Source organism: Lepidochelys olivacea, assembly GCF_965140295.1.
Source record: "Lepidochelys olivacea isolate rLepOli2 genome assembly, chromosome: 12".
Classification (NCBI taxonomy): domain Eukaryota; kingdom Metazoa; phylum Chordata; order Testudines; family Cheloniidae; genus Lepidochelys; species Lepidochelys olivacea.
In genome coordinates, this window is record NC_140422.1 from 18,819,410 (window position 1) to 18,840,423 (window position 21,014).

Consider the following 21,014-nt stretch of genomic DNA (forward strand, 5'->3'; position numbering starts at 1 on the left):
ACACAAACCTCTTAGGACACAAAAATCCAATCCAGTTCTTAAAAAAAAGGTAAATTTTATTAAAAACAAAAAGAAAGAAAATACATTTGGAACTTAGGTTTTTCGCTAGATTAAAAAAAAATAACAATTACAAGGATTAAGCATCAAGATAGCTCTCTTGAGGTCCAGCTTAAAGGTTACAAGCAAAACAAAAGCACCTGGGTTAGCACAGAGAAGTCCACAAGCCATAAAGTAATAAAAGGGATAAACTTAATCGCATCTTCCTAGACATTTCCTGATCTACTTACATATCTGGGGTTTCAAATGAGTAGTTTCTAGGTATGATCTGGTGATTTTTCATACCTGGCCCAAAGCTTTTTATAGCATAATTCCAGCCCTGTCTCTGCTCTCTGGGAGAACAACACAGACAGATAAAGGGGAAGGTTTTTTTCCCAATTTTAAAAAGTTCTAGCTTTCCCATTGGCCCTTTTGGTCAGGTGCCCACTCCCTTTCTTTTACCTATGCAGGGAGACTTTTTAACCCTTCACAGGTAAAGCAAGTAGAGAACAACTACCAAGAGGGATTTATAGGTAACTGGCTGGCTGGGTGTCCCTAAAACAGAGCTATCCCTTCCCCTTTCATTTATCACAACATTATCACATGCTTATAATGACAGTGAGATGGTAAAAATGAGAACAAAACTACAGACTTGTTATGCAAAAGATAGAAAAGGTTTCTTTTCAACATCTTTGTTACAGAAGGACAATACTTTTGAGGAAACTAGATAGGTGTTTCCTTTTCTAGGCACCAGAGACATTCTCTGCCTGCAGTTTTATAGTCCCTCAGATGCAACTTTACAGCCCTTACTGATGTCCAGTCGCCTCACTGAAGCCAGCTGCAGTACTCAGAAATGTAGGTCTGGAAGGGACCATGAGAGGTCATCTAAACCAGTGGTTCTCAAACTAGGGGTGCCGCTTGTTCAGGGAAAGCCCCTGGCAGGCCGGGCTGGTTTGTTTACCTGCCACATCCACCGGTTTGGCCAATTGCGGCTCCCACTGGCCCCGGTTCACCACTCCAGGCCAATGGGGGCTGCAGAAAGCGGCGCGGGCCAAGGAACGTGCTGGCTGCCCTTTCTGCAGCCCCCATTGGCCTGGAGCGGTGAACCAGGGCCAGCGTGAGCCGCGATCAGCCAAACCTGTGGATGCGGCAGGTAAACAAGCTGGCCCGGCCTGCCAAGGGCTTTCCCTGAACAAGCGGCACCCCTAGTTTGAGAACCACTGATCTAAACCACGCCTCCGTGCTGAGGAAGGACCAAGTATACCTAGCCCATCACTGAGAGGTGTTTGTCCAACCTATTCTTAAAAACCTCCATTTATGGGGATTCCACAATTTCTCTTGCAGAGCCTGATCCTGCTGCTGTTTCTAAGTTTATTAATTATATGAATATCTCTGAGAGAACTTCAGAATATAGCAGGTTTTTTATAATCCCATTATCTCCAGACAACATAAGATTAATGAAAATGTTTAAAAGTTTCTAGTGGCAGGAATGCTAAAGGAAATAATATTAACAAAACAGAGGAGCCAAAAGAGCCGAGGTGTACAACATAATATTTTCAATAGCAGACTGTGAAAAGAGTAATATTCGATAACACCCCATGAATGCAGACTCTCACACCTCCGCTCTCAGCTAACTGCAGGGGGACTAGAACACACGCACCCAGGTTTTTAAGAGCTAGCACGTACTTCTAAAAATCCAGACCACAATTTTTAGCGCTAAATACAAAGGCTCCCCACCACAGAGGCGCTGGTGAATGCTGGAGTAGGTAGGCTACGATTATGTCACCGTGGTCACGGAAGTCACGGAATCCGTGCCTGCCAGAGAGCTCTGTGACCTTTTCTGCCCTGGGGCTGGAGCTGTCAGCAGGCAGCCCTGCAGCTCTCAGGCGCTGCTGGCGGCAGGCCTCCAGCAGCTCCTAGCCACCAGGCAGCAGGGGGGACCCCAGAGCTCCCAGCCGCTGTGGGTGCTGGATCCTCCACCTGCCCCATTTTGTCAGGGCTATTTTTAGCAAAAATCATGGGCAGGTCATGGGCTTCCGTGAATTTTTGTTTATTGCCCTGACCTGTCCATGATTTTTACTAAAAATATCCATGACAAAATCTGAGCTTTAGGTATGTTATATTTTATGTCCAGCAGAGGGCAGACATCTATACAAGCTGGCATGTTAAAATAGCTATTAAAATCAGATTGTGTGGGACTGAGTCTCTTCAGAATGTTGTAAATTTATCCTGAAGTATTGCTGAAATATTGCATTTTCTTATTGTCTTTAGCAATTTCAGTATCTGATATTTTTAGTAGGGAAATTATTACGAAACTGGGATTTAAACAAAGGGTAAAAAATATTTTCCACTACTCTAGCAAGGCTATTTATCTGTATAAAAAGGAAAATGTTTGCTCTGCAGGATTTCCATCAATGTGCAGATGACTGAAACCCAAGAAAAGATTCCAGTGGCCAAGGAAGGAAGCCTAGGTGATCATGGAGGTACAAGTTCCAAAGTAAAATCCCCTCTGTCCTCACCATTGGAAGTTGAAGGAATTAAACATCTGACTGGCAAATTTAAACACAATCCGTGCCCCCCAAACACCAGAACTGACCCAATTCAAGAAGTAAAAGGGGTGAAGCTTGCTAATAAACACAATGAACAGGAACCCAAATTAGGGAAGCCACAGATGCTATTGAACAAAGTCTCGACTGATAAAAAGCCCCTAGAGAAATCAGAATTAAAATGCAAGTCCATATCCTCTCAAAGCACAGCGGAAAATGATACTAAAAAAGATCTCGGTGGCAAAATGAAAAGCCCTAAAGAAACAACAAAAACAATGAAAGAATCCACAAAGGATGCTAGATCTGAATTAGAATTAAAATGTGTGGAATTAGAAAGCACATACACAGGACAAAAAGATGACAATGCAAATCAACATACAGGAGACGCCCCAGAAAACACTACATCAGTAGAAACCAGCAAAGCATTTGGCAAGGAGGATGAAGTAATCATTGGTAAGTAGCTCACAATCATACCTGGGGACTTTTACACTGAGAATTCTTGGGTTCCTGCATATGTTATACACTATAATAGCTGAAACATGCTCATTAGTGCTATTGTCATAGGCCTTGGCTACACTTGCAGATATACAGCGCTGTGAGTTAAACCCGTCTTCGTACAGCTGAGTAGGGAAAGCGCTGCAGTCTCCACATTGGCAGCTGCCTGTGCACTGTCGTGGCCACATTTGCGGCACTTGCAGCGGCATTGGGAGTGGTGAATTATGGGCAGGTATCCCACAGAGCACCTCTTCCCATTCTGGCTTCGTGGGTTGTGGGAAGGGGGTGTGGGGTGCGGGGCGTTCTGGGTCCCGTCCCAACACCCCGTGTTGCATTGCTTCACATCCCAGCAATTCCTGTGTTTCTGTCCACATTTGGCGCCATCTTTCAACTGTTTCTGTGCAGCGCGATCTGTGTTCCGTTTCAGTCTGCGGGAAATGGAGCCCGAACTGCTGAGGAGTATGCTGACGAGTCTTGCCAGCACGTCACGTTTGGCAGTTGAGCTATTCCTTAAGATCCAAAGTGACAGTGAGGAATCCGACGATATCAAGTCATGTAACGTGTATGACACGAGATTGCTTGTGGCATTCACGGACTCACTCAGCACCGTGGAACGCAGCTTTTGGGCTCGGGAAACAAGCACTGAGTGGTGGGATTGCATCGTCATGAAAGTCTGGGATGACAAGCAGTGGTTGCAGAACTTTTGGATAAGAAAAGCCACTTTCATGGGACTGTGTGAGGAGCTCGCTCCCACCCTGCGGCGCAAGGACACAAGATTGAGAGTTGCCCTGATAGTGGAGAAGCGGGTGGCTATTGCAATCTGGAAGCTGGCAACTCCAGACCGCTACCAATCGGTTGCGACCCAGTTTGGAGTGGGAAAGTCAACCGTTGGACTTGTGTTGATGCAAGTTTGCAGGTCCATTAATCGTATCCTGCTCAGAAGAACCTTGACTCTGGGTAACGTGCAGGACATTGTGGATGGCTTTGCACAAATGGGTTTCCCTAACTGTGGAGGGGCTATAGATAGGACGCATATTCCTATTCTGGCACCACCCCACCTAGCCTCTGAGTACGTTAATCGGAAGGGATATTTCTCTGTGGTTCTCCAGGTGCTTGTGGATCACCGTGGGCATTTCATTGACATTAACACAAGCTGGCCTGGAAAGGTGCATGACGCACGCATCTTTCGGAACACTGCCCTGTTCAGGAAGCTGCAGGCTGGGACTTTTTTCCTAGAGCAGAAGATCACAGTAGGGGAAGTCAAAATGCCCATTGTGATCCTTGGAGACCCCGCTTACCCATTAATGCTATGGCTCATGAAACCCCACAAAGGGAGCCTTGACAGCGGCAAGGAATGGTTCAACTACAGGCTGAACCGGTGCCGAATGACTGTGGAGTGTGCTTTTGGCCATTTAAAGGGCCGCTGGTGATCTCTGTATGGGAAGCTGGACTTGGCCGAACACAGCATCCCTGCAGTTATATCCGTGAGCTGTACCCTCCATAATACTTGTGAAGAGAAGGGTGAAATTTTCACTCAGGCATGGACCTCCGAGGTTCAACACCTGGAGGCTGAATTTGCACAGCCAGAGAGCTGGGCTATTAGAGGGGCCCAGCTCGGGGCTGCAAGGATTAGGGGTGCCTTGAGGGAGCAATTTGAGGCTGAAAGCCACCAGTAATGTCTGGTGCCCTGCACAGGAGTGAAGTACAGTCGTTCCAATGTTAGTAGGAATCTGTGTTTGCTAAGCTGACTTGCAGTGCCTGTTTCTTTCCTGGGCTAAGGCATCTTTTACTTTATGCAATAATAAAGAATGTTTTCAAAGCCAGAAAATCCATTTATTGAAAAGAAACACAACTGCTTGGGAAACAGAAAGGGCAAGGGGGTGGGGTGGGGAACGGTTCAATCACAGATTTGCATATGTCCTGTTCTCATACTCGGCCTTCCTGTCTGGAGTGCTGTGCAATAAGTGCTGCACTTCAGGATGGCTATAATTCAGGATGGGGGTTGAGTGCAGTGGGTAAGGGTCATAGTTTTCAGGGCTGGGTGGTGAAGCAACTGGTGGCGATAAGAACCCAGATGTTGGGGAAAGTGGGTTGGAGGTGACATGGGGGCACAAGGGAAAGAGTTTTGGGATAGTGGCTGCAGGCAGGGGCAGGCATGGTAGTGCTCTGCCTGCATGGCTACGAGCGCCTGGATAGAGTCCGTTTGGCACTCCAGTATGCTTATCAGCCAGTCCGTGCTTTGCTGCCGGAGCTCCGTGCTTTGCTGCCAGTGCACTGCGTTTTCCTGGCGGATCCTGCTTTCGCTCTCCCTCCACTCCTGTGCTTTTTGATTCTCTTTAAGAGATTGCTGCATCACTTCTTGCAGCATGTCTTCTTTGCTTTTTCGTGGCCTCTTCCTGAGTCTTTGCAGTCTCTCGGCCAGTGATAACATGGACTGCTGAGATCTCAAGGTTGCATCTGTAAAGGCAAAATGCAACACTTAACAGAGGCAGCATTGTTTATATTAGACAGAATAATGATTCCCCCGAACTGAAGGAGGGCATACACAGTCTACACAATAGAATAATTTTCCCATCCCGAAGAGAGCACACATAACCCACGGGAGCCCCAAAATGGTAAGTAAGCACAGGGTCAAGGGGGACTGATTGTTTCACGGCTGTACTGTCCTCTTGGTTTCTGTGCCTTGGGGAGAGGCAACAGCTGCTGGGAGCACCTACACTGAATGCTGTCCCAACATTTTCCATAGGAGTTCATCCTGGAAGATGTCTCGCTGTGAGGGTGACCTGGGAAGCAAGGGAGGGTCTTCTACTGCAATGTGGCTTCCGCCCTGGCCCATATGCAGTTTGCCTGTGTGCAGCAATGGTCCCCCCACCCCTCGTGGCACAGTGGTGCAGACATGTTAGCCTAACTGGGACAAGGACCACGGTGGCTCTCCCAATAAACCTGCACAAGTGCATTGCCCACGTTCTGGATGAGACTTTTGAAGAGATTACCGAGGCCGATTACCGCAAAGTGATAGACCACATCAATGCGTTATTCCTCATCTAGGCATGCATGCAGCCCTAACCCTCCTCGCCCAAAGAGCCCGCACTGAAAAAATTCCTTCCCGAAAAAAAAGCTGCTTACTGGGAACCTGCTCTTCTGTTTGTCCTCCACCAAGTACCGGCCACTGTGACTGGCTACCTTCCTCCTGGCTTGAGAAGAGCTCCTGGCTGTATGCCTCCAGGGATTCCAGAATGTCTTCCCCTGCCCCAGCACCCTCACTCCCACTCCCGCTTCCTCCTTCTCCTCCTCCTCCCGCTCTGAAGTGTCCCTGGTGGTGCTCAGAGTGGAGGTGGGGTCGCCCCCAAGTATCATGTCCAACTCTTTGTAGAATCGGCAGGTCATGGGGGGAGCACCTGAGGGGCTGTTTGCCTCACGGGCTCTGCGGTAGGCACTCCGCAGCTCCTTCACTTTAATCCTGCACTGCAGTGCGTCTCGGTCATGGCCCCTTTCCCACATGCCCCTTGATATCTGCCCCAAGGTATTGTAATTCCTACGGCTGGAGCACAGCTGGGACTGGACAGCTTCCTCCCCCCAAACACTGATGGGGTCCAACAACTCTCCAGTGCTCCATACTGGGCCTTGCCTGGCACGTGGAGGCATGGTCACCTGGAAAGATTTGCTGAGAGCACTCCATGCCTGGCTGAGCAAACAGGAAGGTGATTTTCAAAATTCCCAGAGAATTTAAAGGGCGGGTCTGACGGTTGGTCACCTGAGGGCAGGGCAGTAGAGTTCGAACTGATGACCAGACCAGACTAGACCAGAGTGGCTAGAACAGGCATTGTGGGACACTTCTGGAGGCCAATCAGAGTGCATTGGGCGGCCACACTGGTGCCGCAGCTCACCAGTGGCGGCGTAACAAACTTTATTCCTCTGCGGGAGGTGGAGAACCAGCAGCGCTGGAGCCGCGGAGACAAAGCACCGTACGTGCCTTGCCAGTGTAGATGGGGAGTGAGGTACAGAGCTCTGGGCAGCTTTATTGCACTGTAACTCGCAAGTGTAGCCAAGGCCTTAGTTTGAGAGCATTTATTCAGGCACCAAGCATACACTTGACTGCATCAGACAACAACTTTATTCACATTCATGGGACTTACTTTTTATTCTAATGTTCCTTTTCAGTTGCAGTCTCAGAATAAATGTTCTTTTGGATTTAGGATTCAATTTAAAGGCTGTATTGGAATAATAATCCTTTTAAAATAAAATGAGATGAAATTTTATGTGTTTGAAAAAGGAGAGATACTTTTAAAGCTTTATTTCTTTGAATAAAAGCCTTTATTATCACGTAAGAGAAGGGGTGTACAAACCACACATTAATATTAGCAGGTGAAGAGAGTGTAAAATATTGCAGGAAAGGTCTCATTTTGTCCCTAGTTATACCCCTGGCCATAAGTCTTTTTCTGGGCAGCACGTTAGTGATCACACTCTGGTTGCTGCAAGAACAGGAGTACTCTCTGCCCACAGTGGATGGAGCATGCCCCAGGAGGTGTGCTGATCAAGGTCTGGGTTCTACAGTAGTGGCTGATAGGTGCAAACATGTATGCGCAAATGGAATTTTAAGGTGTAATATACACTGTGCAGCTATTTTATAATGAGCATGTATTAAATTAATCAGTAACATCTATGGCCCAGTCTCTCCCTGGCTTTGCACAAAGAACTCCCAGTTATGTCAAAGCGAGTTCTACGCATAGATTGACTTTGGGATTTGGCCCTTATTTGCGTCATGCTAAATTGGATCAGCTACTTTATTGGGACATCTCCCCAGGAACTGATTTCGTCTATTGATAATGGCAGTGATCGCTGCTACTGGGAGAGGCATTCTCCTGACACTGAATGAGTAAGTGGTTGTGAGTCATTAGGTGTTAGGTAGGTGTCTCACTCATGACATTTTACTCCTACCATCCAGTGGAGACAGTGGGGTTACTCATCTGCTTAAGTGCTTTGCTGGTTAGAGGACCTAGTAAAGTGAAAAGGTGGAAGAAAGATGGGAGCCTTATTAAATGCCAGGGTTTTTGTTTTGAATATTGCTAAAAGCAAATGGCTAACAATTGTCTGGCTGGATCTAAGATATCTTGAGTCCTTGTGTTGCCCTCTGATATTCCCCCGTACAGGCTGCTCACCCACAGCTGTGCTGAACAACACTATGATGGGGGAGAACCATATTTCTGTTTGCATCTGCTCCAGAAAACAATGGGGTACTGTGGTGATGATGCCAGTCTCAGTGGTCAGATTGGCTTTGGGGGGACTCTCTGAGGGACAGGGATATTTGAGTGGTGGGAGTATGATGAACGTTACCTTTGATGAGGTGTAGAGTGAGTGAGGTGCCAAAAGGCATACAACCATGACCAAGGTGGTACAGGCCTGTTTGTAGTTAGCTAACCTATCAGGTTGCCCTTGGTTGACGTCTTGATACAGCTGTATCCTGGGAAGTGAAAATACTGGGGGGGGATGATGAAAGTAATGTGCAATGATTTGTGGAAAACCAAATCAATGAATGAACTGTCTCCTGTGTAGATGACAGCCCTCCTTCTCCTGCTCCCTTTGACCATCGCATAGTGAGCGTCAAACACACAGAGATAACAACGTGCTACTCAGTGTGCCGGCATGAAGTATTAGGAGGGTAAGTCTGTCTCTCTGTAATGCTGTGCTGTGAATGGTGCACTTAGCAACATCTCTGCAGTAGCTTAAATACACAGAAAAAGAGCTATTAGGATGATTACAATTACCCATTGCCCACAGAGTATCTACAAATACATAGTTTTCATTGGATGCTCTTGGTGACACATGTAGATCTGCAGCTCTTAGATGACCTTGTAAATGCATAGATTCATAAAGTTTAAGGCCAGAAGGGACTTTGATATCATCTACTCTGACCTCCTGTATATTACAGGCCATTAAATTTCACTCAGTTACCCCTATATTGAGTCCAGTAACTTGTGTTTGGCTAAAGCAGATCTTCTTGAGAGTCATCCAGTCTTGATCTGAAGATATCAGGAGATGGAGAATCCATCACTTCCCTTGGTATTTTGTTTCAATTTTGTTTCAATGCTAAAAAGTGAGCCTTTTTTCTCATTGGAATTTGTCCACTTCTAGTTTCCAGCCACTGTTTTTTGTTATGCCATTCTCCGCTAGACCAACCTGCCTTTTAATGCCTGATGTATTCTTTCTGTGAAGGTAGTTATGCACTGTATTCAAATCACCACTCAATCTTCTGTCTGATAAGCTAAATGGATTGAACTCTTAAGTCGTATTCTCCAATTTTTTGACATCTTTTTAAAAATGTGGACACCAGAACTGTATGCAGTATTTCAGTATCGGTCTCACCAACACTGTATATAGAGGTAAAATCACCTCCCTACTCCCTTGTTTATATACCCAAGGATCACATTAGCCCTTTTTGACATTGAGTCGCACTGGGAGCTCATGCTGAGTTGCTTGTTCACTATGACCCCTAAATCCTTTTCAGTTACTGCTTTCCAGTTTACAGTCCCCATTCTGTGGGTATAGCCTACCTTCCTTGTTCCTAGATGTATAACTTTGCATTTGGTTGTATTAAAATGCATTTGTTAGAATGGATACAAGTGATCCAGACTGTATGTCTGTATAAGTGCTTTGTCCTCATTATTTATCACTCCGCCAATCTTTGTCAACCACAAATTTTATGAGCAGTGATTGTATATTTACTTCAGAATTATTGATGAAAATATTGAATAGTGTCGGCCTAGTACTGTACTCCACTAGAAATGCTAGATGGAGTTAGCTAGGTCTTAATCCATTAAAGTGTTCACTATTGATATTTATAGTGCTAATTTTTTAATCAGAATGTCATACAGTACTAAGTCATTTGCCTTACAAAAGTATAACTATAGTACATCTATGCAGTTACCTTTATCCACCAAATTTATAATCTCAAAGAATGAAATAAGGTTTGTTTGACAAGGCCTGTTTTTCATAAAACCATGTTTACTGGCATTAATTATATTCTTATCCATTAATTTGCTTTTCCATTATTGTCTCACCAGATTTCAGTAATGCCAATTATAGCACATTTCTTCCCATCATTGAGAACTTCCGAACCCTCTTGCTTATTACCCAGACTCCAAGCAGTGGTATCTAAGCACTTGAAAATTTCTTCTCTTCACATTCCTTGTCACATTGGTTCAATTGTTCACGACTCACTGAGTTTAAATTTGTAATGTATTTACCGCTGTAGCACCCTCCCATTGAGTTGTTCATTTAACACCTTCCTTGCTGCTCCAGCTAGTCTCCATCCATGAAGATTAGCCCCCTCTCTGGGAGATGCAGGACATTCCATTCATACAGCCGCCCCCCCCTTCCTTCTAGAAAGTGGCCCAGTGACCAACAAAAGCAAAGCTGTCAGCTTCATCCCAGTCACACAAACAACAACATGTTAAAGGGTGTTAATGGCTGAGTTTTCAAACTGACATTATTTTGACATAGCACCTGGGTTTCACTCTTGAGGTGAGCACTTCCCTTCGGCCCTTTCATTTTTCTGCACTTATTTGTAATTTGGAAGAGTATGATTTCCAGGTGGAGTTAAGTGCAAATATGGCCGAACAGGTCCAAGCATGATGGTGATGCAGTGGGAGAAAAGACGGTGCTTAAAAATCAAGTGCATGGGTGAGGTAGGAGACAATTTACATCATGCAATAAATGTGTGCCCTGTAGTTATTGGCTTTAATGTAATTTTAAAAGTTACGTGATCAGACCAGAAATATCCTTGTTAATATACCCCACTATGCATCACTGAAGGACAGCAGGAGTGTATAATTACAGAACCAAAAAAGAATATCAGCAGGTTACCATGTCATTGTGTAATGTAATAATACAAATGGAGCATAATATTTTCATGTAAGAATTGAACAACTGGCTGGAAAGATAAAACTAATCCTTCATAAGCTGAGAGAAAGAGGAGATTCATGCTACAGACCACCTGATTCTGTTCACTTTGTACCAGGCTATTTTTAATCAATGATAAGAATAGGTGTTTGAAAGGCTTCTGCAGCAAGTTACTTTAAAGTCATTTTACTCTCTGTATCAACAGGGGGCGTTTTGGTCAAGTTCACAAATGCACGGAGGTGTCAACTGGTCTTAACCTGGCAGCCAAAATAATAAAAGTGAAAGGAGCAAAGGAAAGGGTAAGTATGGTTTTGTGAACCTCCATGGACAGACACTGTAAATCTGGCTTATTACAAGCACCTGCGAATCGCTTTCCTTATTAAAGTATTTTCCCACTCAACATTGTATCAAGTGTGACAAAACCAGCCTTAGTAACTACTTGCTTGAATCCTATATGACTGTTTGATCTGACCAGGTTTGATGTCCTCTTATTTTGGTGTTCACTAATGTAAGCCTTCTGCCAGGTGAATTCAGCAGCAACAAGGGCCGGGTTCAGTATCTAGGGGTTCCTTGTCAACAATACAACACAAAACTGGCTCGAGCCCCACCCAGTGACCTGGGACAATTACACACCACCCACTGAGTGCCTCTCAGAGGCAATACATCCTCTGTTGCAAGCACAGAGTTTGAGTGTAGCAAAAACTTTTAATAAAAGGAGAGAAGTAACTCAGCATTAATTTGGGAATACACCGCTCATAAACACAAACCATGAGCAAAAGACCCACCCCCAAGTAAGTTGGGCAGTGTCCTTTTCCCCTCAGGGTCTTAAGTCCAGCAACCCAGAAGTCCCTTTAATGTTCCCGTCCCTTCTTTATACCCCACTCACAGTTGCTGTCCTTGGCCAGTGCAGCCCCAGAGTTCAGAGGTTCATCCACAGAGTTCACCTCCCACCCTGTGTGGAGGGTGGGGGGGAAAGGAGGCATCTTACACGCTGCACTGCTTGGGCACTTGCTCTTGCCCCAACTTCCGATTGCCATGCCTCTGTGGGGCTCTGCTCTGGCCCTCTCCGCCAGCCACCCTGCTGGCCGCTTGCCACGCCTCTCCACCAGCTACCTGCTCACCAAGATGTCTTCAGGGCCCCCCGACACTTAACACAGCTCTCAGTGATTTCAGCTGTTAGTGGGGGAGACTCATTGCTGGTGCACACTGGGCAGTCTCTTGCAATAGAGACACTGTCCCAGAGTAGACCTAGATACCAGAGATTTCAGCTCTGCAGCATGTAACAAGACTCTCAATTGAGTCTAAATTGGCTCTTTTATTATACCATAGAGAGAAGGGTCAAATGGACCCTTAAACAGGGTCTACACCACCAGGTACATGTACCCACACTCTTTCAACTCATTGGGCTTTGGAACCCATGTCCTCTGTCTAGCGAGTGCTGTTCAGTTGAGGGTGAGTCCCTCCATTTTGATATGGCAGGTACAGTTCTGCTGCCCTCGGTTCACACAACAAGGATAGCAACGCTTTATTACTCCTGCCCCAATAACAAGGAGACTGGGGATCCAACACCGGCCACAAGTGATCATTTGGGCAAGCAGTCCCATCATGATGAGCAGCGAGGCAGGGTGGATGCGTCCATGCAAATGAGATCAGCTTCTGAAGTCTTTTTCCACAGCTCACCACTAGATGTCAGGGGAGAGCTCATCCAGACTCTGCTTACACTAACACTGGTGTGTGCAGGGAATCGGTTGGCATGAATGTTTGGGGAATGGCTAGTTTTTGTGTGAATGTTTGTATTTGAATGCGCACAAGAGTGTTCGTGGTCATGCTCCAATAGGAGCATCTGCTGGTTGCTAGTCACTATTGTTATCTTCCTGTCTGTAATGTTTCAGGAGGAAGTGAAAAATGAAATAAACATCATGAACCAGTTAAATCATGTGAATCTGATCCAGCTTTATGATGCTTTTGAATGCAAGAACAACCTCACCTTGATCATGGAATAGTAAGTTAAAATCAATAGTAAGTTAAAATTAATTAGGAATCATCAGCTCTTTTGAACTTGGTGGTTGCTCAAGCCAGTAGTAGAAATGGAGGAAAATACATTGGGCTGAGGGGGTGGGAATACTACAAGTGTTTCCCAACCTGGGTGAAGGCTTCTTTCATTTTTAGAAGCAAACTCTTTAAGAGAAAATCACATATTTGACAATATCAGAACTTAAAGAAATGGTAAGAATACCAGCTGTACCCCAGAGAGTATAGAGGGATTTCAGACAGGTCTGTTATTCTGAGAAAAACATCAGTATGTTTTATTTTTCATTAGTGCGGGTTTGGCCCATAGATACAACACAACTGCATTTTCTATATGAACTGTACCTAGAAAGTTTTTAAGGGTATGAGAGTTAAATTAAAGAAATAGCAGAGGGAGAGGGAACTGAAGAGAGACAGAGAAGAGAGAAAACAATGTGGTTTTTGGAGAAGTTAGAAACAAAAAGTAGGAATGATTTTGATGGAGAGGTTCATAAACGCTGTTCAAAAAGTCAGGAATTGCCTTTGCACCACTAGCAGTGAGAGTGTCTGGTGACACTTTGAGAAGGCTAGTACTGAATGAACAGAGAGAGTGTGAAGAAGAATAGCAGGACAGAGACAAAGGGCCAGATTTTTAAAGGGACTTAGGCACCTAAAGATGAAGATAGGGGCTTAGTGGGATTTTCCAAAGTGCCTAGGCATCTAACCCCCAATCTAACAAGGAATATGTGTATTTTTTTCACATTTCTCTTTGTCAATATTTTAGTGTTGATGGTGGTGAATTATTTGACCGAATCACAGATGAGAACTACCATCTAACTGAGTTGGATGCAATCCTTTTTACCAAACAAATATGTGAAGGAGTCCACTACATACATCAGCAGTATATTCTCCATTTAGACCTGAAGGTCAGTAGTTACAGATATCAGGTCTTTGGCTAAACTGTACATTGTGCTGTATGGAGAGTCTGTATGTATGGGAGCTGCGCATAAAGGGTAATTTGTCATCCCCTTCATCTTGGAATGACATAAACTAATTTAGTTCAGTGGCCACTGTGAATTAACCCTGGAAAATTAATTTTTTTCTTTAATGTTTAATCTTTTCTTAAATTTGATAGCTTATTTTAAAGATGATTAAATAAACAGCAGGTTCCTCTGCTTTTACAGCTTTCAGATCAGAAGCTTTTCATAGCTGTGTAGAATTGCATTGTGCCTTGGTTTGTCACCTGAGAAAATAGAGGGTTTAGAATCCCCTCTATATTTGTGTTATTAGACCTGTCCTCTCTTTTGCTTCTTCTCATGTTTGTCCTTGTCTGTGTCTCCCACTGACAATCTGGAACTGAGCCATTGTAAACTAACATGTTCTAGTGACAATTCTCCACTAGTTCTTTGCGCATAGGGACTATCATTTTCTATATGTTTATACAGTGTCTAGCACAATGGTAGCCCTATGTGGTTGATGTGCAGTTGCTACTGTAATTATAGCTGGTTGGAAAGTGTTGTGGGTGTTTTGATTTGTGGAAAATTTTGTTTTTTTGTTGAAAACCCCCAAAATTGAAAATCATTTTAATTGTTTTTGATTTTTCAATGAAAAGCTGGAATTATTTGCAGAAAGGAGCCACTTCCCATTTAGAACTTTGTTTAGTTGAAAATCCAATTTTCTTTACAAAATCTGTTTCAATGGACATTTTTCCAAATGCCCTAACCACAATATCCATGTGAAATAATTATAATATTTATAATAAATATAATAGTTGGACTGAGGACCTGGTCTTGTGAGGTGCTGAGCCTTGGATAGCTAAGTGGCTTCCCAGTAACTCTCTATTCGCCTCCTGACAAGTGAGACTGAAAACGTCACCAAAAAAGAACACACAAATTTAATTTTGATGGAAAAGCAAATGCGTTACCTAGGGAGGTGGTAGAATCTCCTTCCTTAGAAGTTTTTAAGGTCAGGCTTGACAAAGCCCTGGCTGGGATGATTTAATTGGGGATTGGTCCTGCTTTTGAGCAGGAGGTTGGACTAGATGACCTCCTGAGGTCCCTTCCAACCCTGATATTCTATGATTCTATGCTACTTAGCTGTAATAGGCTCATTCCTTGTTTGCATTCTGGTCTCTCAAGATACTGCACTTTCTTGAATAAACCCAGTGTTATAGCGTCTACCACCTGGCTTGCTCAACCATTCCACACAAAGGTGTCCATTCAGTCCTCCCCTAAAAAGGACCCCTTTAAATTATGTTATGTGATACCTCTGCTATGGCCAAATCTGGGAAAATAGTTACTCCCCATGGCAGCAGTAAGGAATGAAATCCCTGAAGGAGAGATCCAAGCCCACACATTTTACTGAGCTAGTTAGGAGGATGATGGGGCCCAAAAATCACCCTCCCATGGTAATAACAGACCAAGGGGAAAAGTTGATCTCAATAAACCTCTGAATATTTATCCTTGCTTCTTTTGCCACATCATTGATTCTCTCCCCTTTAAGGGGAAAAATGAAGGGAGCATTTCAACAAGTGATCTGTGGGTAACATTCCCAACTAGACTTATAGAGTAATTTTTCCTATACAAGCCCTCTAGGCACCCCATAACCAGCCCATGAACCATGCTGTCCTTCACCACAGTTGGGCTCAAATATATATTTGTATCAGTATAATGTATTCTGCACATGGTGCCAGGATAGAACAGAGCCTTAGGAAATGAATGGGAAAAATACAACCACCATTGTAGTAAACCACGTAAAGGTGAGATTGACACATGTGAACCAACAAAGAAGTGAACTAGCATTGTTTTAAAAATCTTTTCCTGAAATAGTTCTGTATCTTTGCACTTCAGGTCATGTTTCTGGCTACTCTTCTTGTTAGTGTGTCTTATGTGCAATTTCACTGTCATTTATTTAACTAAAAATATTCTTTTTTGTTTTTCTAGCCTGAAAACATATTATGTATAAATCACACTGGAAACCAGATTAAAATTATTGACTTTGGTTTAGCTAGGAGGTAAGTTCAACTATGAGCCACTCAAAATCCATTGACATTTTCTTTTCCATTGACATTTTCTTTTCTTTCATTCTTGTGATGTTTGTTCACACATTTCAGTGACTCTAAAGTGATTTTGAAATATGAAGGAGCAAAGCAATATGCTCCTGCAGGCATGAATTTGCAACTTAGTGCACTAACTGTCATGTTGTCTTTTCCAGTGACATTTGTGCAGGCTAATGTTGTATTAGTATTCTCATTTACACACAATAATGTCTCAAATAGAGATTTTTCCCCCAGCGACTCTGACGTCCATTAGGGACTTCACCTTTGCTATTGATTTTATATTGAAGGTGCTCAGATTCTGCAGCGCTGGGCCTCAGTCTAAAACCCCCAAGACAGATGGTAAAATGCATGACAAAACTATCTCATTTGAAACAGGAATACAGTGGATTAGCTCTAATTCCACAGTCTCTATCCCTCATCTGCCACAATATGTCTGCTTCTCATGGATGAGGGTAAGGGATGAGGGTGTATAGGAAATGAGCCATGAGTTTGCAGTCTGAAATGGCTGCAATGTGGAGAATGCAGTTTTGGCCTTTACGCACAAAGGTATCACAGAGCAGGGCAGTAATGATCTCTCTTTTGGAACTGGTGTGACTGCACCTGGAATACTGTTTTCACTTCTAGAAACCACATTACCAGAAAGATATTGCTTAATTGGTGGAAACTGAGAGTGGAGGAATAAAAATGATCAGAAAACTAGACTTAAGAAGAAAGGCAAAAAAGATTAATATGGGTAGTTTGGCTAAAGGACAGCTAAGGTGAGGCATAAACACCTATAAATATTTAGAGGGTAAACAGCAAGGAGAGAGAGGAATTAGCTGGTCCAGTAAATAGTGGTGAAACATCGAGTAATAGAATGCAATTAAGGGAAGGAAAATGCATGCTCAATCTGAGCCTAACAGTGAGGGATACTAAGTTTTAGCAAGGCCGTCCATGGAAAACATAGAAGCCCCACGTCTTGGGACATTTAAAATTACAATGGACAAAATACTAGAGAATGTTCTAGAACACTCCTGCAACAGCAGGGAGAGGGACTAATAGGAGGCTTGATAAGGGTTTTCTTTGTCAAACTCCTATGAATGTGTCAAGCAAAAGATGTACCAATGCTCACTTTCTGTTGTTCTGGTTTAACATAGTTCAGTATTTGAAGCCTGTGAGACCTATAGACAGCATCATTTGTGAGCAGTGGTCCAGTTTTTACATTGGTCATTTACATCAGCCGAATGGTACAGGATTTAACACCTCTCACATGGACATGGTTAGAAGGAGGCCTGGTTGTTTCTGTGCCTGCCCCAGGTTTTTTACTTAACACTAGGCATGTGGGGAAATATTCCCTGGTCACCATCCCACATTCTCTCCCTAAGACTAAGAGGAGAGAGCAGAGCTGTTACTTATCATTTGTTAAGGGCCAATTATATCCTTGGTGCAGGAGTGGGTCTTATACCATAGGGAAGGTTTCTGCAAAACAGCCAGGGAGACTGTGAAAAAGTCCCTTGGTCTAAGTCTGGGTGGGTGGCAGCTATGATCTGCTAGCTCTCATCCCTCTCTCCAGTTAATATGGAACTACATCTAAAAGGAGCACAGCTCTTTTGAGAGTCTGGTATTACAGAGTGGAGCAAGTGACCATGTGTTTGTAAGAACAGAATAATAGTTGAATCCTGAGGAAATGTTAACTTAATTCTGTAGGTAGAGATTATTTGATTAGGTAAACAACAGGTCATGGTTTATATCAATTCTATGCTGACCCAGTTCTCTTGCAGGGCCACTTGTATTCTGACCACTCTAACTTAAATAAAAATCCAGACCCATCCTTTTTTCCGGGTTCTCAGGGGCTTGACAGGCCTTGCTATTACCATTGCATCTATGTTTTGCCCTCACTTGCACTGAACCAGAGGAAAGCCAGTGGGTAAAATCTTGGATCCCTTGCAATTAATGGCAAAATTCCCATTGACTTCTGTGGAACCAGGATTTCACTAAACAGTTCTAAAATAATTTTTTAACTCTTTATGTTTCACCTTAGGAAATGTTACCAGCATTAGCCCTGCTTTTACCAGAGGATGCATAGCTGTTGTGCCAAAGGAAATTTTATGTAAACATTACATCTTAACCCATATGCTGCTGTTTCATTTTTCAAGGATTTTTATTTCTTTTTGTACCTCCAAAGGGTTGTCCAGAAGTGGCTCAGTGATATAGATGATGTTTGCATCTGAGTCAGTTATGTTAAGGACTCCTCTTTGCCCTCTTCATTATGACTTTGCCTATTATTACATATTTGCAGTGACCAGGAAAGAGGGTCCTCAGTTTTATATACAGAAAAAAAATAAGAATATGGGGGAAAAAACATAAGCAGCTATAAAGCATGATTCTCTTTCCTAAAGGAAAAGGCGAGGGAATATTTGAGTGAAAACAGGAGGTGTGGGCATGAGTTAGTCCCTCCAGAGAAGAAATCAACAACTTCTTATGGTAGCATAATAATAATAATATTTACCTAAAAAAATATTTTCTAAACATTGTGGGGTTCTCATTATACAAACCCATGTACTTTCAGCTCAAAGAGCTTTTTTCTTTAAAAGGATTTTATAAAAATAGAAAAAAATGTACACAAAAAAAAATTACAGCTTTAGGGAAAGGGGTGCCCAATAGAAAAGGTTTTATTAAAGCCAGTTTGGAAACATAGTCTTGCAAGAAATAGTCTTTTAAAAACAACAAACATTTATGGCCTGATCTGACTCGTTACATAGGCAAAACTCCCATTAACTTTAATAGGAGTTATTACTGAGTGATGATTGCAAGACTGTGCCCTTCCTTATATTAACTGGCAAATTATTAACATCTTTCACTTCCTGCAAAACCAACCTGCTGGTTACTAAAATCAAATAATGATCTCTTCTCAGGCTTCCATCTGGGCATTTATATTGTGTCCATAACTCTGTGATCTGAGCACTTTTACACAGTGAATTATGGTTTGGGATCCTGCTGAGCAAAATATCTCCAAACTTGCCTAAAAATGGAAGTTGATTCAGTGCATCTTCTGAACGACTTTTGCTCGTGAGTCTCCTCTGGAGACCAGCAAGAGTTTAAAGCTGTCCTCTCTTTGTGGAAAGCTTGTTGCCACATGGGGGTGTATAGGTTACTCTATCATGTACTTGCAATACGAATTAAGCCCTGTGTCTGCCAATTTGAGGATTGAGGATGGAGCTTGTCTCTCTCACCAACAAAAATTGGTCCAATCGAAGATAGTACCTCACCCACCTTGTCTCTCTAGTTTGAGGATGATGTCTTTAGAACTTGTGCCAGACATTTCTCACTCAAACATAGTATCTATAAAAGTGACAGAGGTTGGGTTACATGTGCCTGAATGTTAGCTATTCCAATTTGATTTTTGTCTGTAATAACATAGAAAACCAACTGTAGTGCCCTCAGCCTATTTCATCCACCTCTGCTCCTGTGACTTGGATTGATCTTATTAGCTGAATCACCACATGGGGGCATACAGCAGCTTGCAGAAGACATGGCGGTGATTCTAATGTAATCATGCAACTTTTAGTTGCAACCATATTTTTATTGTCCTAAGTCTTTCTCTGGCTCTTTCTCCTGCCATACTACCACCTGTCTAAATTAGGAAAATTAAATGATGGATAATGAGCTGTTTATAACTGTGACTTTCTGAATTGAAGCAGAGTGCCAAAGTTAAAATATGCACCAGAAGCATGATTCACTAGAGACAAAAAGTTAATACAAATGATTTAGTTGCTTTGATTTTGTTCAGATTTAAATGGCTGATTCACTTAAACATTTGATCAAACTAATTGGAAGTGACTGTGAATTATAAAAACTCTCTGTGGGGATGCACAGGCTGAAATTCTGCATCTTTGAAGACTTAGATGTAGAATGTACCTGTCCAGCTTTGCTACAGTATGAAAAATGTGACAGTTCTTTTTGCAAGTGTGCAGTGCATGTACTTAGTCTGCTGTCAGTGCTGATGCCTCTTCTTGTTTCTGATGAAGGTACAAACCTCGTGAGAAGCTGAAAGTTAATTTTGGCACTCCTGAATTCTTGGCTCCCGAAGTGGTGAACTATGACTTTGTTTCGTTCCCAACTGACATGTGGAGTGTAGGCGTCATCACATATATGCTGTGAGTAAGCTTCTGTATGGGTCATGGCCATGGCTTCATCTGCTCTGTAAGAAAGGCCAGTGGAAGGTATTTGCAGAGCTGGAATGCAGCCTATTCAGAGATTCCCATCTAGGGAGAGTGTGTTTCTTGTTGCACTCACTTCATTATCCAAAAGAGAGAGCCAAAGAAAGGGAACATCACTGCCAAACAACTTTAAATACCTGAAAAACAATCAATCTTCATTCTAAATACTTAAACCCTCTGTTTTCTCTTTGCCTTCTTGGTGTCTAATTAGTTAATAAAAACAAAACAAATTAAGTTTAATTTACTTAGACAAGGTGTAATCAGTTGCCTGAAACTTAACAAAACTTCTGCTTTCAATGAGTTATTGAGGTCCCAGACTTATCTTTTCATTTTAAATCAGGCCCTTGGGAACCTGATCCAAAAGGACTTTTGCTCCCAACATGCACACAAGAGTTATTCCTGTCTTGTGTGGAGTTACTTCCTGGGCCTGAAAAATTCACTTCACAGCCACGAATGGGATTAAAATTCTCCCCCGGAGTTTAGGCTGCGAGCCATGGGGGGGTCATCTCTACAGGCTCGCTAACTACACAGCATTGCAACATTTTTTTGTAGCTGTTTTCAGTGGACTGGGTCATTTTTTATTTAAGTTTATGTAGAAGCCAAAAAAAATTTGTAGGTGAATCCAGTCATAAATGATTGAAGAAACAAATCTGGGCTTAGAGACTAATTGAAGACAATATTTTATATTTCAAACAGTATTTTAATCCAGAATAAATATGGATTTAGGCCTCAGTTCAGCACTTATGTGCATGCTTAGCTTTAGGCAACTGAGCA

General features: G+C 43.0%; 1 protein-coding gene across 1 annotated transcript in view; it reads left to right on the forward strand.

Moving 5' to 3' along the window:
* The window catches only part of MYLK3 (myosin light chain kinase 3), a gene marked incomplete at its 5' end in the record, with an annotated part of 39,362 nt that overhangs the window by 11,510 nt on the left and 6,838 nt on the right, over positions 1–21,014 (forward strand). The window contains 7 exons of the mRNA XM_084644159.1: positions 2,440–3,035; positions 8,631–8,736; positions 11,182–11,275; positions 12,869–12,978; positions 13,768–13,909; positions 15,926–15,996; positions 20,049–20,177. Coding sequence (XP_084500285.1) covers positions 2,440–3,035; positions 8,631–8,736; positions 11,182–11,275; positions 12,869–12,978; positions 13,768–13,909; positions 15,926–15,996; positions 20,049–20,177 — 1,248 coding nt within the window. The remainder of the gene's footprint in view (positions 1–2,439; positions 3,036–8,630; positions 8,737–11,181; positions 11,276–12,868; positions 12,979–13,767; positions 13,910–15,925; positions 15,997–20,048; positions 20,178–21,014) is intronic.